The following is a 16,233-nucleotide window of genomic DNA, read 5'->3' on the forward strand; positions in this document are numbered from 1 at the left end:
AAAGATGCTTTCTCAGAACAGGAGTATAATTAAGTAAAAGTGTCAATGTGGACAAGTTCTTTAGTGTAGTATCCACAGGAGGCACTGCCTCCAGAAGGCTAAATCCATCAAAGGGGCATGCCATCTTCTTACAGCTACCATTAGCTAGGAGGTACAGAAGCATGAAGTCCAAAACACCAGGTTCAAGAACAGTTACTTCCCTTCAACCATTCAGTTGCTGAACCAACCAGAACAACCCTAATCACTACACTATAATTACTTGTGTTTTTTGTTCTAATTCTGTTCTTTCATGTAAAAAAAATTCTTTTTTTTCTTATGAATGATGTTTAACTGTGTATCTGTGATATGGCTGCATGGTTTTCATTGCATGTGACTGTACACTTCCACCTCGTCTGAGAAACCTCTCACTGCTCCTTGTCACTTGCCCAACGTTCTGCCCACTTTTATTTCATCAACTTCAATCCTGATGACAAACCCTAACACTAACGAATTCATTTGGGAAGCCTGTATGTCCCAAACTGTCCTCTGCATTACATCTACAAAAATAATTGGATGTGATTTGTTCTTAACAAATCCATTCTTCAATCAGTACATACTTGTCCAAGTGACTGCCAGTTCTGTTTCTGATTGGTGGTGGAGAAAGTTTTAGATAAAAAGTGAAACTAATTGCTCAGTAGATACTTGAACAAAAATGGACCATTTGCAATGTTCTATAACCCAACTACAAGGTTATGGTCAGGGTCAGGCTGAAAGTAACCTTGATTCTTCAACTTGAGCGATTGAATCACAAATACTTCCATCCACCCGTACCAGCTTGTGCTCACCACTGGCCAGAGTCACAGTTGCCCTTAGCTCAGAGCTGTTTCTGATCTCTGCCACATTGCACAGTCACCCAAACTCCATACTCAAGAGGAGGAGGAGATTTAACTTCCTTTTCCTCCTGTCTGTATAGCCAGATACAGATTGTGGTAACTCCCGGTCCATGTAGAGGTCTCCCAGGCAACATCCTACCAGGAGAGGCAAAAGACAGTCTGCTGTGTACCCAGTTCTCAGCAGCCTCCCACTCCCACCTATCACCAGCAAAGCATCAATTCATTCAGTAGCCCCACTCCCCCGTGGACAGAAGATAGGGGATATTCACTGAGGAGCAGAACAGAAGCAATAGGTTTTGACTGATGAAGGAATATGTGGCATTATGCAGGAAAACCTGACACCATTGTTTCAGAAACCATTATGATTGAATCATCCAGTCACACTGTATGGAGATGAGCCCTTCAGCCCATCTGCTCAATGCCGACCAAGACTTCATCTAAGTTAGCTTCATTTGCGCATGTATATGTAAACCAGGGACTTTCACAGACTTTGTTTGACGTTAACTCAATGCCATTACAAGGTAAATTTCTGTAACTTGTGGCCTCACAATTTACAGCCCCAATCTTTAAATCGTTAGCGGATTTGGTTATAATATAGTGCACCCAAGTTCCTTCATTGAAATCACTGATATTGATGGCAACTGGCCGAGATTCCAGCTCTGATCTATGTGGCACCTTGTTTATTACAGTTTGCTAATCCTGAAATGACCCTCATAGCAATTGATTCTAGTGCCCCATCCACTCTGTCAGATTGCATTGTGATGTACAGTCTCCAGCGCCAGATATTCCCACACTACCTTGTGTTCGGTGAATACACAGACTGATCATCTGAAGGCAGAATCTAATCTCACTGCAATCTCTCTTTGTGCATCTTGCCAATCCTACACCAGTCAACTCTAATCTGACTACATTCAGGCCTGGAGAATGAATAAGGCTGCTTTTTCCTCAATTAGTTTACTTGAACATTTTAATAATCTGCAAATCTTCATGTGATTTTATTGAAAATATCATATTTAATAATGTTTTAAAGTGTTCACAGTACCAAGGACATTAAAATCAGTAAGTACAAAGAGACACCCAGCATTGAGGACAAATTGCACCCCTGAGCTTTGCTTCCCGCGATGTCTGCAACACCCTTAGCACCTTCTGCTAGCCATGGATTACCGAAGAAATGGCAGCCACTTTCAGAACATTGCCCACCATGGCAACACCAGCAGCAGGACATGATCTGTTCCTGGTCTGGCATTTGCCAGAAATGACAGGTTTCTGCCGTAGTTTCCCGAACCCAACAGTAACGTCACTCCAGTTGGGAACTTTCACAGTATTGATGGGACAGTACTGTACTACCGGAGTTCCTTGTCAGTCACAACCAGCACCACACAGTCTTCTCCTCACTAATTTGTTATCTCACCTCTGGAGCGTCATGCACCATATCAACACAGGGCAGGAACTAATGCAGCATGTTCCATCATGTACAATGCATAAACTGAAACCCGATCCTACACCACACTGTACACTGTAAAACCAGATCCTACACTACACACTGTAAAACCAAATCCTACCCCCCACACACTGTGTACACTGTAAACACAGATCCTACACTACACACTGTAAAACCAGATCCTACCCCCCCCACACTGTGTACACTGTAAAACCAGATCCTACCCCACACACACAGTGTACACTGTAAAACCAGATCCTACCCCACACACTGTGTACACTGTAAAACCAGATCCTACCCCCCACACAGTGTGTACACTGTAAAACCAGATCCTACCCCACACACTGTGTACACTGTAAAACCAGATCCTACCCCACACACTGTGTACACTGTAAAACCAGATCCTACCCCCCACACACTGTAAAACCAGATCCTACCCCACACACTGTGTACACTGTAAAACCAGATCCTACCCCACACACTATACACTGTAAAACCAGATCCTACCCCACACACTGTGTACACTGTAAAACCAGATCCTACCCCACACACACAGTGTACACTGTAAAACCAGATCCTACCCCACACACTGTGTACACTGTAAAACCAGATCCTACCCCCCACACAGTGTGTACACTGTAAAACCAGATCCTACCCCACACACTGTGTACACTGTAAAACCAGATCCTACCCCACACACTGTGTACACTGTAAAACCAGATCCTACCCCCCACACACTGTAAAACCAGATCCTACCCCACACACTGTGTACACTGTAAAACCAGATCCTACCCCACACACTATACACTGTAAAACCAGATCCTACCCCACACACTGTGTACACTGTAAAACCAGATCCTACACTACACACTGTAAAACCAAATCCTACCCCCACACACTGTGTACACTGTAAACACAGATCCTACACTACACACTGTAAAACCAGATCCTACCCCCCCCACACTGTGTACACTGTAAAACCAGATCCTACCCCACACACACAGTGTACACTGTAAAACCAGATCCTACCCCACACACTGTGTACACTGTAAAACCAGATCCTACCCCCCACACAGTGTGTACACTGTAAAACCAGATCCTACCCCACACACTGTGTACACTGTAAAACCAGATCCTACCCCACACACTGTGTACACTGTAAAACCAGATCCTACCCCACACACAGTGTACACTGTAAAACCAGATCCTACCCCACACACAGTGTACACTGTAAAACCAGATCCTACCCCCACACACAGTGTACACTGTAAAACCAGATCCTACACCACACACAGTGTACACTGTAAAACCAGATCCTACCCCACACACACACTGTGTACACTGTAAAACCAGATCCTACCCCCCACACACAGTGTACACTGTAAAACCAGATCCTACCCCACACACAGTGTACACTGTAAAACCAGATCCTACCCCCACACAGTGTACACTGTAAAACCAGATCCTACCCCACACACTGTAAAACCAGATCCTACCCCACACACACTGTGTACACTGTAAACACAGATCCTACACTACACACTGTAAAACCAGATCCTACCCCCCCCACACTGTGTACACTGTAAAACCAGATCCTACCCCACACACACAGTGTACACTGTAAAACCAGATCCTACCCCACACACTGTGTACACTGTAAAACCAGATCCTACCCCCCACACAGTGTGTACACTGTAAAACCAGATCCTACCCCACACACTGTGTACACTGTAAAACCAGATCCTACCCCACACACTGTGTACACTGTAAAACCAGATCCTACCCCCCACACACTGTAAAACCAGATCCTACCCCACACACTGTGTACACTGTAAAACCAGATCCTACCCCACACACTATACACTGTAAAACCAGATCCTACCCCACACACTGTGTACACTGTAAAACCAGATCCTACCCCACACACACAGTGTACACTGTAAAACCAGATCCTACCCCACACACTGTGTACACTGTAAAACCAGATCCTACCCCCCACACAGTGTGTACACTGTAAAACCAGATCCTACCCCACACACTGTGTACACTGTAAAACCAGATCCTACCCCACACACTGTGTACACTGTAAAACCAGATCCTACCCCCCACACACTGTAAAACCAGATCCTACCCCACACACTGTGTACACTGTAAAACCAGATCCTACCCCACACACTATACACTGTAAAACCAGATCCTACCCCACACACTGTGTACACTGTAAAACCAGATCCTACACTACACACTGTAAAACCAAATCCTACCCCCACACACTGTGTACACTGTAAACACAGATCCTACACTACACACTGTAAAACCAGATCCTACCCCCCCCACACTGTGTACACTGTAAAACCAGATCCTACCCCACACACACAGTGTACACTGTAAAACCAGATCCTACCCCACACACTGTGTACACTGTAAAACCAGATCCTACCCCCCACACAGTGTGTACACTGTAAAACCAGATCCTACCCCACACACTGTGTACACTGTAAAACCAGATCCTACCCCACACACTGTGTACACTGTAAAACCAGATCCTACCCCACACACAGTGTACACTGTAAAACCAGATCCTACCCCACACACAGTGTACACTGTAAAACCAGATCCTACCCCCACACACAGTGTACACTGTAAAACCAGATCCTACACCACACACAGTGTACACTGTAAAACCAGATCCTACCCCACACACACACTGTGTACACTGTAAAACCAGATCCTACCCCCCACACACAGTGTACACTGTAAAACCAGATCCTACCCCACACACAGTGTACACTGTAAAACCAGATCCTACCCCCACACAGTGTACACTGTAAAACCAGATCCTACCCCACACACTGTAAAACCAGATCCTACCCCACACACTGTAAAACCAGATCCTACCCCCCCACACACTGTGTACACTGTAAAACCAGATCCTACCCCACAGTGTACACTGTAAAACCAGATCCTACCCCACACACTGTGTACACTGTAAAACCAGATCCTACACTACACACTGTAAAACCAAATCCTACCCCCACACACTGTGTACACTGTAAACACAGATCCTACACTACACACTGTAAAACCAGATCCTACCCCCCCCACACTGTGTACACTGTAAAACCAGATCCTACCCCACACACACAGTGTACACTGTAAAACCAGATCCTACCCCACACACTGTGTACACTGTAAAACCAGATCCTACCCCCCACACAGTGTGTACACTGTAAAACCAGATCCTACCCCACACACTGTGTACACTGTAAAACCAGATCCTACCCCACACACTGTGTACACTGTAAAACCAGATCCTACCCCACACACAGTGTACACTGTAAAACCAGATCCTACCCCACACACAGTGTACACTGTAAAACCAGATCCTACCCCCACACACAGTGTACACTGTAAAACCAGATCCTACACCACACACAGTGTACACTGTAAAACCAGATCCTACCCCACACACACACTGTGTACACTGTAAAACCAGATCCTACCCCCCACACACAGTGTACACTGTAAAACCAGATCCTACCCCACACACAGTGTACACTGTAAAACCAGATCCTACCCCCACACAGTGTACACTGTAAAACCAGATCCTACCCCACACACTGTAAAACCAGATCCTACCCCACACACTGTAAAACCAGATCCTACCCCCCCACACACTGTGTACACTGTAAAACCAGATCCTACCCCACAGTGTACACTGTAAAACCAGATCCTACCCCACACACTGTGTACACTGTAAAACCAGATCCTACACTACACACAGTGTACACTGTAAAACCAGATCCTACCCCACAGTGTACACTGTAAAACCAGATCCTACCCCACACACTGTGTACACTGTAAAACCAGATCCTACCCCCCACACACTGTAAAACCAGATCCTACCCCACACACAGTGTACACTGTAAAACCAGATCCTACCCCCCACACACTGTGTACACTGTAAAACCAGATCCTACCCCACACACTGTGTACACTGTAAAACCAGATCCTACCCCACACACTGTGTACACTGTAAAACCAGATCCTACACTACACACTGTAAAACCAGATCCTACCCCACACACTGTGTACACTGTAAAACCAGATCCTACCCCCCACACACTGTAAAACCAGATCCTACCCCACACACTGTGTACACTGTAAAACCAGATCCTACCCCACACACTGTGTACACTGTAAAACCAGATCCTACCCCCCACACACTGTAAAACCAGATCCTACCCCACACACAGTGTACACTGTAAAACCAGATCCTACCCCCACACACTGTGTACACTGTAAAACCAGATCCTAACCCCACACACTGTGTACACTGTAAAACCAGATCCTACCCCCCCACACACTGTGTACTCTGTAAAACCAGATCCTACCCCACACACTGTGTACAGTGTAAAACCAGATCCTACCCCACACACTGTGTACAGTGTAAAACCAGATCCTACACCACACACAGTGTACACTGTAAAACCAGATCCTACCCCACACACAGTGTACACTGTAAAACCAGATCCTACACCACACACTGTGTACACTGTAAAACCAGATCCTACCCCACACACTGTGTACACTGTAAAACCAGATCCTACCCCACACACAGTGTACACTGTAAAACCAGATCCTACCCCACACACAGTGTACACTGTAAAACCAGATCCTACCCCACACACAGTGTACACTGTAAAACCAGATCCTACCCCCACACACAGTGTACACTGTAAAACCAGATCCTACACCACACACAGTGTACACTGTAAAACCAGATCCTACCCCACACACACACTGTGTACACTGTAAAACCAGATCCTACCCCCCACACACAGTGTACACTGTAAAACCAGATCCTACCCCACACACAGTGTACACTGTAAAACCAGATCCTACCCCCACACAGTGTACACTGTAAAACCAGATCCTACCCCACACACTGTAAAACCAGATCCTACCCCACACACAGTGTACACTGTAAAACCAGATCCTACCCCCCCACACACTGTGTACACTGTAAAACCAGATCCTACCCCACAGTGTACACTGTAAAACCAGATCCTACCCCACACACTGTGTACACTGTAAAACCAGATCCTACACTACACACAGTGTACACTGTAAAACCAGATCCTACCCCACAGTGTACACTGTAAAACCAGATCCTACCCCACACACTGTGTACACTGTAAAACCAGATCCTACCCCCCACACACTGTAAAACCAGATCCTACCCCACACACAGTGTACACTGTAAAACCAGATCCTACCCCCCACACACTGTGTACACTGTAAAACCAGATCCTACCCCACACACTGTGTACACTGTAAAACCAGATCCTACACTACACACTGTAAAACCAGATCCTACCCCACACACTGTGTACACTGTAAAACCAGATCCTACCCCCCACACACTGTAAAACCAGATCCTACCCCACACACTGTGTACACTGTAAAACCAGATCCTACCCCACACACTGTGTACACTGTAAAACCAGATCCTACCCCCCACACACTGTAAAACCAGATCCTACCCCACACACAGTGTACACTGTAAAACCAGATCCTACCCCCACACACTGTGTACACTGTAAAACCAGATCCTAACCCCACACACTGTGTACACTGTAAAACCAGATCCTACCCCCACACACACTGTGTACTCTGTAAAACCAGATCCTACCCCACACACTGTGTACAGTGTAAAACCAGATCCTACACCACACACAGTGTACACTGTAAAACCAGATCCTACCCCCACACACTGTGTACACTGTAAAACCAGATCCTACCCCCACACACTGTGTACACTGTAAAACCAGATCCTACCCCCCCACACACTGTGTACTCTGTAAAACCAGATCCTACCCCACACACTGTGTACAGTGTAAAACCAGATCCTACACCACACACAGTGTACACTGTAAAACCAGATCCTACCCCACACACAGTGTACACTGTAAAACCAGATCCTACACCACACACTGTGTACACTGTAAAACCAGATCCTACCCCACACACAGTGTACACTGTAAAACCAGATCCTACCCCACACACAGTGTACACTGTAAAACCAGATCCTACCCCCCACACACTATACACTGTAAAACCAGATCCTACCCCACACACTGTGTACACTGTAAAACCAGATCCTACCCCACACACTGTGTACACTGTAAAACCAGATCCTACACCACACACAGTGTACACTGTAAAACCAGATCCTACCCCACACACTGTGTACAGTGTAAAACCAGATCCTACACCACACACTGTGTACACTGTAAAACCAGATCCTACCCCACACACACTGTGTACACTGTAAAACCAGATCCTACACTACACACTGTGTACACTGTAAAACCAGATCCTACCCCCACACAGTGTACACTGTAAAACCAGATCCTACACCACACAGTGTACACTGTAAAACCAGATCCTACCCCACACACTGTGTACACTGTAAAACCAGATCCTACCCCCACACACTGTGTACACTGTAAAACCAGATCCTACCCCCACACACTGTGTACACTGTAAAACCAGATCCTACCCCCACACACTGTGTACACTGTAAAACCAGATCCTACACCACACACAGTGTACACTGTAAAACCAGATCCTACCCCACACACAGTGTACACTGTAAAACCAGATCCTACCCCACACACACAGTGTACACTGTAAAACCAGATCCTACCCCACACACAGTGTACACTGTAAAACCAGATCCTACCCCCCACACACTGTGTACACTGTAAAACCAGATCCTACCCCACACACAGTGTACACTGTAAAACCAGATCCTACCCCCCCCCCACACACTGTGTACACTGTAAAACCAGATCCTACACTACACACTGTAAAACCAGATCCCCAGCTGACCACATTGCTACATTTTTTTGTGGATAGCTTCATAATTTAAAATGAACTTTGACGGACGTATATTCCAACAGTTGAGTGTGAGTGCAAATATACTTCTATTATCTTGAAACACAAAGAACCAGATAATCTGAGTAGCCTCTCTTCTCCTGGCATTCTTAGACTTCAGCTCAAAATTATATTTCAGTTTCTAAATCTGCACAAGATCCTATTCATCCACGTGTCTGGTGATTTACAATGGCTCCTGGTCCATTCAGACATCAGTTTTAAAGTGTATACCCTAAGGCATCACTCCTCCCATCTCTGTGGCTATAAAAGGACATGAGGGTCCTTTCAGGCTTTCCCTGACATCTTTCTCCATTACTCACCTACACTCGTTAGCACACAAAATCTTACTGCCTCTCCCCTGTTTTCTGACCTTCCTAAAAATCCATCACTTTCCTCCTTAGCAAGGTGCCCATCGTTATTCACTAACACTACTGTGAACTGCCTAGGCAATATTTAACAGCTCCTGATAAGAGGTGTGGAAGGACACTGCAGAAAAGGCAGTTGGAGATTGAGGGTGGACAGTGATGTTGATACGAACTTTTGAAGAGACCCTTTAACTGCAATGTTGATAACATTCGTTAGTACACGATCACAACAGTTGCCAAGCAGCAACTTATGAGTAATTTGGTTCTATTCTTAGTGTTCCTTCTTGCACTGTGAAAGATGCTTCAACACATACAATCCTGCAGTTTTTAGAATTTTCACCCGATTTAAGGGGCTAGCGTTGAATCAGTGGAGGCCGGGGCACTAAATAAACCATTTAATTCAGGAGGGGTAAGGGAGACCAGTGAAAATTTGCCTGCCCTGAATGCCAATCTAACGCTAGCTATGAAGAGCTTTTCAGATCACATCGTAGCAGAGCTGAAATTTTGACTTTCCTAAAAATCCAACTGAATAAAGCTGTTTATCTCAGCACTGCACACTTCAAGACATTTCACTCTGGCCTGCAACAGAGTGCAATAACAAGTTGCCTGGGTCATACTGTATCACTCAAAGTTCACTGGCATCATTTGTGATGACCTCATTCCCTGAACGTTTCTCCTTTTGGAGCACCACAGGGGATCTTGGACCTACTTGTGTTGAGGTGCCTGTCACAGGGTACTCCCAGGACAACATGGGCCTGAAAAACTGCCTGCCAAATTGAATAAATTACATATGCCCTCCCCCTTCTAAACCAACTCCCTACACACCATCCTGTTCTGAGCACTTCATTACCCTGCCACGATCACACTCATCCTCCAGATTCCCACTCGTTCCCTTCCAAACTCAACAATCCCATCAGAAGGGTTTTGACTCAAAACGTCAACTCTACAGTTTTTCCCCATCGATCCTGCCTGGCCTGCAGAGTTCCTCCAGCATTTTGTGGGTGTTGCTTAGAACCCCATCAGTAAATGCCTGCCTCGCCACTGAAACCTCCCCCTAATACTTCATCAATCAGCCCCCCCCACTCCAATTGCCCATGTCTGCCCCAGTGCCACCCCAGATACATTCTCAACCTCCTACTATCCAGAGCACAAGCTCAGTTAGTGCTGGGTCTGGGGATTCAGCAGAGAAAGCAATCCAACAGATTCTAGAGCCTGCCCCTCTGCAACATCCTGACTAAGAGTGAACAGTTCACTGCTATCCTGTAGGCAACTCTGAAGTTCATTACAATTCACTTTGAAGCATACTTCACTTTACCTGTGTCTTAAACACTGGCCTCAACAAGAAATATGAAATTAAAACAGATTATACCTAGTTAACACCAATACTTGAGGTCTAAAAATAACACCCAGAGTTTGAAATAAGCAACACGATGAGGAAATGGTTTAAATTATTCAATTCAGTTACTAAATGTATTAAATTATCATTTTTTAAATTTCAGAGATACAGTGCAGAATAGGCCCTTCCAGCCCTTCACTGTGCTGCCTAGCAACCCCCGATTTCACCCTAGCCTAATCACAGGGCAAATTACAATGACCAATTAACCTTCTCACTGGCCTGTCCTTGGACTGTGGAAGGAAACCGGAGCACCCGGGGAAAACTCACGCATTCCTTAGGGAGGACATCGGAATTGAACTCCAAGTTCCAGTGCCCTAAGCTATGACAGAGTCAGGTTAACTGCTACACTACAATGGCTCCCAAATGCAGAAACATTTGATCATCTAAATGTTGCTGCATATTACAAACAAATATTTGGCAGCGTATACTCAGAATACACTGTCTTTCCGTTAATTTACAGCTTATCTGTACTCCATTTACTGCCTACCCCTCTATACCCCTGCCAAACAAACACTCATCTGAGGGCAGCCAGAGCTCATTTTTGGTTTGCTGTTCAGGTATGTTACAATTACAGCTGAAAGGCTTTTCATGTTGACCTCACTACACTGACAGGTGCTGTCCTTTCCCACAACTGGTGAGCTCCCAGCTCCTTCTTTTACTGAACCCTCCACCTAAACAGAAAGCCACAGTGAGGAGTCTGCAAGGTAAAGATGAACCAGTTAGAGCTTGGCGTTTTGCCCTGTATTCATATTTTGACAACAGTATGTCGCACACAAAAATACTCGTAGCATATATCCACTCTTGCATCATAATAGGGCGAGGAAATGGAGAGACAAAATACCGACACAAACTCAGCAGCTTTAATATCTGACGTGGGATGCCCACAGTGAAACTGCCGTGAGTGAAGTTGCTTTACGAAGCACCATCTAGCAGATACTCAAGTGAAAAGTGCTCACTTCCTACTTCTTTGACTACTCCTCATGTTACAAAGTACTTCCTCCAAGAACAAGCACGCCAACAGCATTGTTTATCAGCAGGCTGAGCCCTCGGCAAGATCAAGGACTCTCTTGATCTGTGCAGTCGCTGCCCTGCTAGGTTACTGCATTCACACCTTTTCTTCCTCACTTATATTTACTATCCCAAAAAAAGTCAACCATGAAGAATAACTGCTCCTCTGGAGAGCCTCAGACTACTCAGTAGAATTGAGAGAGCACTTCATCCATCTCCAGCCCCATCACCATGAACATGTCTGTCTGTTCCCTCTCACAGGTAGGATGCACGAGAGAACAGACACAAGGAGTACTTTTGTCCGTGAAGTAGTGTTGTCAAAACATTGGTATGGAAACACCAGCGCCCTTGAACAGAAAAGCCTATGAAAAGTAATGGATACAGTCCAGTCCATCACAGGAAAAGCCCTCCCCACCACTGACCACATCCACAAGGAGAGCTGTCGCAGGAAAACAGCATCCATCATCAGGGACCCCTACCATCCAGGCCATGCTCTCTTCTCATTGCTGCCATCAGGAAGAAGGTGCAGGAGCCTCAGGACTCACACCACCAGATTCAGGAACAAGCTGTTGAACTAGTGTAGATAACTTCACTCACCCCAGCACTGAAATGATTCCACAACCTATGGACTCACTTTCAGGAACTTTATAACCCATGTTCTTAGTATTTAATTACTTATTCATTATTATTTTTTCTTTTTGTATTTGCAAACCAGTTGTTCGTTAGTCTTTGTGTGCAGCTTTTCATTGGCTCTATTGTGCCTCTTTCTATGTACTGTGAATGCCTGCAAGAAAATGAACCCCAGGGTAGTGTATGTACTTTGATAATAAATTTGCTTTAAGTACAGGGCAAAACACTGAGTTTTCACTGCCTCAGCTCCTCGCCCGTTTCTGGATGTGGCTGTTAGTTTATGTGAAAGGTCTACCAGTTGAAACATACTGCAGAAAGAGGTCCTTTGCCCCATCACGTCCATACTGGCCACTGTGTGTCTCCCACCTATATTCATCCCCTTCACCAGCCCCCAGCCTCACCATTCAGCTGGTGTCAAGGTACTTAAAAGTTACAAGAATACCTGCCTCCATAACCCACTCATACACTTTGTTCTACATAAACCATGCTCCAAGTGACAATACTTTTTAAAAATTAGATTCTTTAATTGTTCTCTTAAATTTAAGCCTTCTGCATTTAAACAGCTCTAATAATGGGATAGGTTTCCCACTGCCTACCCTACCTATGCTCCAAATATTGTTACATACTTCTATCGGGTCCCTGTCAGCATTCCGCTCTGAGGAAAACAAACCCAGCCTCTCCAGCTTCCCATTTAAACAAAAGGGTCGATCCTCCTCTGCACCCTTCCCAGTTTAATCCTGCCCTTCCTTACGCTCGGTGACCAGAACTGCACCAACTGCGCCATAACCGAAGCTTTGTATTGTTGGTCCATAACCTCTTCTGCAGGGTTCCATGCCATAGCTAATGAAGGCAAGTGTGCTCATGTGGCCGTGTTGCTACTTCTGGGAATACTTGGACTGCGCTCAACACTCTGGGACAGCAGTAATAAAAAAAATGAATAGAAAAATGGACGTCACCAGCAGCTACACACACACAGCTACAAACACTCACACACGGACCACACCTTCATATACACACACACCACACACTGATATACACACTCACACACACAGTGCCTCTCCTTTCGAAGTCTTTTCTCAAACTTTTTTCCCCAGCAGCAAGTTTATCTAGCGAGTACACATGGAACTAGGTGAACACATCCATCTGCAGCAACACTTCAAAAGGAAAAGCACTCTTGCATGGAGTCACGGTGTAGGAGGTGCTGTACACGGGACAGAGGGAGCCGTGCGGACAGCCTGGTACTTGGCACAGCAAACGCCGGACAAATGTCAGTACAGGCATGCTCTTCCAGCGACAGTACTGCCCATACATTTTGGAGAAGCCACATATTTTGAGGAAGGATACATATGTTTCTTCAATGTACTCAAAGCAAATGCTTGACGTAAATTGTTTATACTTAAAGCAAGCTATAAAATTTAAAATGTTAAACGTCTTTCAGCTTGAACAAAACAGAGCACTGTCACAATGGTCAGTGAACAGATGCAAACAGATGCTCGATAAAAACTCTCAAGGAAATGGAAGTTGAAACTACCGTGATGTCCCACACAGATCTTCCCTGCCTCCTTTCAAAAGCAAACTTGCAGACTTAAAGCTTTAGAGGAGCCATTCCTGAAGCCACAAGGTCGACCAAGTAAATTCGGGTCATTTTGGATCAATCATTATGCGTCACCCATACAGAGCTGATGGGCGAAAAGGCAGTGGACAATAATACCGTCTGTCTATTCTCTGTGTGATACTTAATGCAGGAGTGTGGGGAGACTGCTCTCCAGTTTAAGCTACAACAAAATTCTGTCATATAAAGACTCTGGCCAGAACTTGCAGATGTCATGCTTGCCGTCAACAAAGCAAAAAAAAACAACCATCATCAGTATCTGTACTTGAAGGCAAGTTATGCTTGAGCATTCCCTCCAGGGTTAAACTGGAATTTATACAATTCAATGACCTAAAGCTGAGGTACGGAACAATTCACTCACTTTCTACAACAGCAAATGATAATGGATGCTTTCTGCTTCTGCAGTAATTTTTGAATGCCCCGTGTCCTGGCTGTACTTATCCCGTACGTCAGGCGTCTCCTGCAGATGCCACTACACAGTGACAGACAAAGGGGAGATGTATGGCACACTGCCAGAGCAATTCTTCAACTCTTGTCGCAAGCTGACAGCCATGTTAGTGGAGCATTCAAAACATTCACGTTGCTGGCCGCCAACTTAGCGAAGTTCACAGGACACACGACAGCCTCCATTACAGACTCCGGACTGAAGTATGTTGCACTGACCCTCTTTTTCAGCATTATTCCACCCTACCTTTCTTTATTTTAATCACCAATTAATTCATGGCAATAAACAAAAGTTGCAACAGATGTGGGGGCGGGTCATTCATGCCCCTACCAAAAAGAAATGGCTGTAATTTTAGCACATGGAACATATACATGTGAAAAAAATTCACCTTCTCTCATACACAAAGTGCAAAGCCTCATTCAAATCGAATAAACTCTACTCCTAGTTCGGTGCCAAACCGTTGGCCAATCGGAGATCATGGTTTAGGATACCTACTGTGTGCAAACAGATCATTGGCTGTTGTCCTACCAATAACCTCCACCTTGTGTTGGCGATGACAGAAGACGATTTAACAATCAGTCCACAGGAAATGTGTCTTACAGCCAGTGCGTCCCTGTTGCCCCCACACTAAAGCGCAACCACTCACTCACTGACCTTTCCCTCTTCTTTCCTCCCTCTTTCACCTCTCATTCCCTCACTCACTTACTCCACCTCCCACCGCCTCCTCGTACTGACAGGTCACCCACAACATCTCTTCCCCTTTCACGAGAGAAAATGATTGTTCTTTCTTCGCTGAATCCAGCTAATATCCCACACATGACAGCCCCCTGCCCACTCACTCAGCTAGCCAGCCAGAGCCCTCGCTGCCCCAACACCCACCCGGAGTCTGCCCGACCACTCCGTGCACTCACCGTTAAGCCCCCAGCGCTCCTGATTCTGCTTCACTTGCTCGGGGCTCAGACCTGTGTTCTCATTCACGCCGAAGTAGGCAAGAACTTCTTCCACCGTCTTGCTGTGCGCCTTCTCCATGCTGCCTGCACGCCGGCGGCTCTCAGCAGCCGTTTAGCTGGACTCTGATACGCGGCACCGCACTCCACCCGCTCCCAGCGCATCCGCAGGTGTGTTTGGCTCGGCGAGCTCGCCGCCCTGGCCCCGCCCCGCCACTAATCCCGCCCATCCTGCGGGCCCCGATTGGCTGTCAAAGCGCGGGGGTGCGAAGAAACCCCGCCCCCCGCGGGAGCCGCGCCCCCTGATTGGCGGGCATTTAAGAAAGCCCCTTCTATCTGCTTCCGTGTGTCGAAGGGGCGCGCTGGAGCGGAGCGGACACACGCCGCTTCCTTGTACCGCAGCGGCGGCACCCTGCACCCTGCTTCAGCACTGGCGGTGCTTCACAACCCCAGTTACGGGCAACGCATGTACCAACCTCTTACTGGCATATTTCGGTCGCTCTCTCTCCCGTCTACCTTGCAACCGCACCCGTATTTCAATCTGACATCGTGTAGGCTGCGCGGCATTTTGCTCA

General features: G+C 46.2%; 1 protein-coding gene across 1 annotated transcript in view; it reads right to left on the reverse strand.

Annotated features, from left to right (window-relative positions):
* The window catches only part of atp2a3 (ATPase sarcoplasmic/endoplasmic reticulum Ca2+ transporting 3), a 299,782-nt gene extending 283,938 nt beyond the window's left edge, over positions 1 to 15,844 (reverse strand). The window contains exon 1 of the mRNA XM_059972937.1: positions 15,623 to 15,844. Coding sequence (XP_059828920.1) covers positions 15,623 to 15,740 — 118 coding nt within the window. The 5' untranslated portion in view covers positions 15,741 to 15,844. The remainder of the gene's footprint in view (positions 1 to 15,622) is intronic.
* Positions 15,845 to 16,233: the final 389 nt, after the last annotated feature.

Source organism: Hypanus sabinus, chromosome 6 (genome assembly GCF_030144855.1).
Source record: "Hypanus sabinus isolate sHypSab1 chromosome 6, sHypSab1.hap1, whole genome shotgun sequence".
Classification (NCBI taxonomy): Eukaryota; Metazoa; Chordata; class Chondrichthyes; order Myliobatiformes; family Dasyatidae; genus Hypanus; species Hypanus sabinus.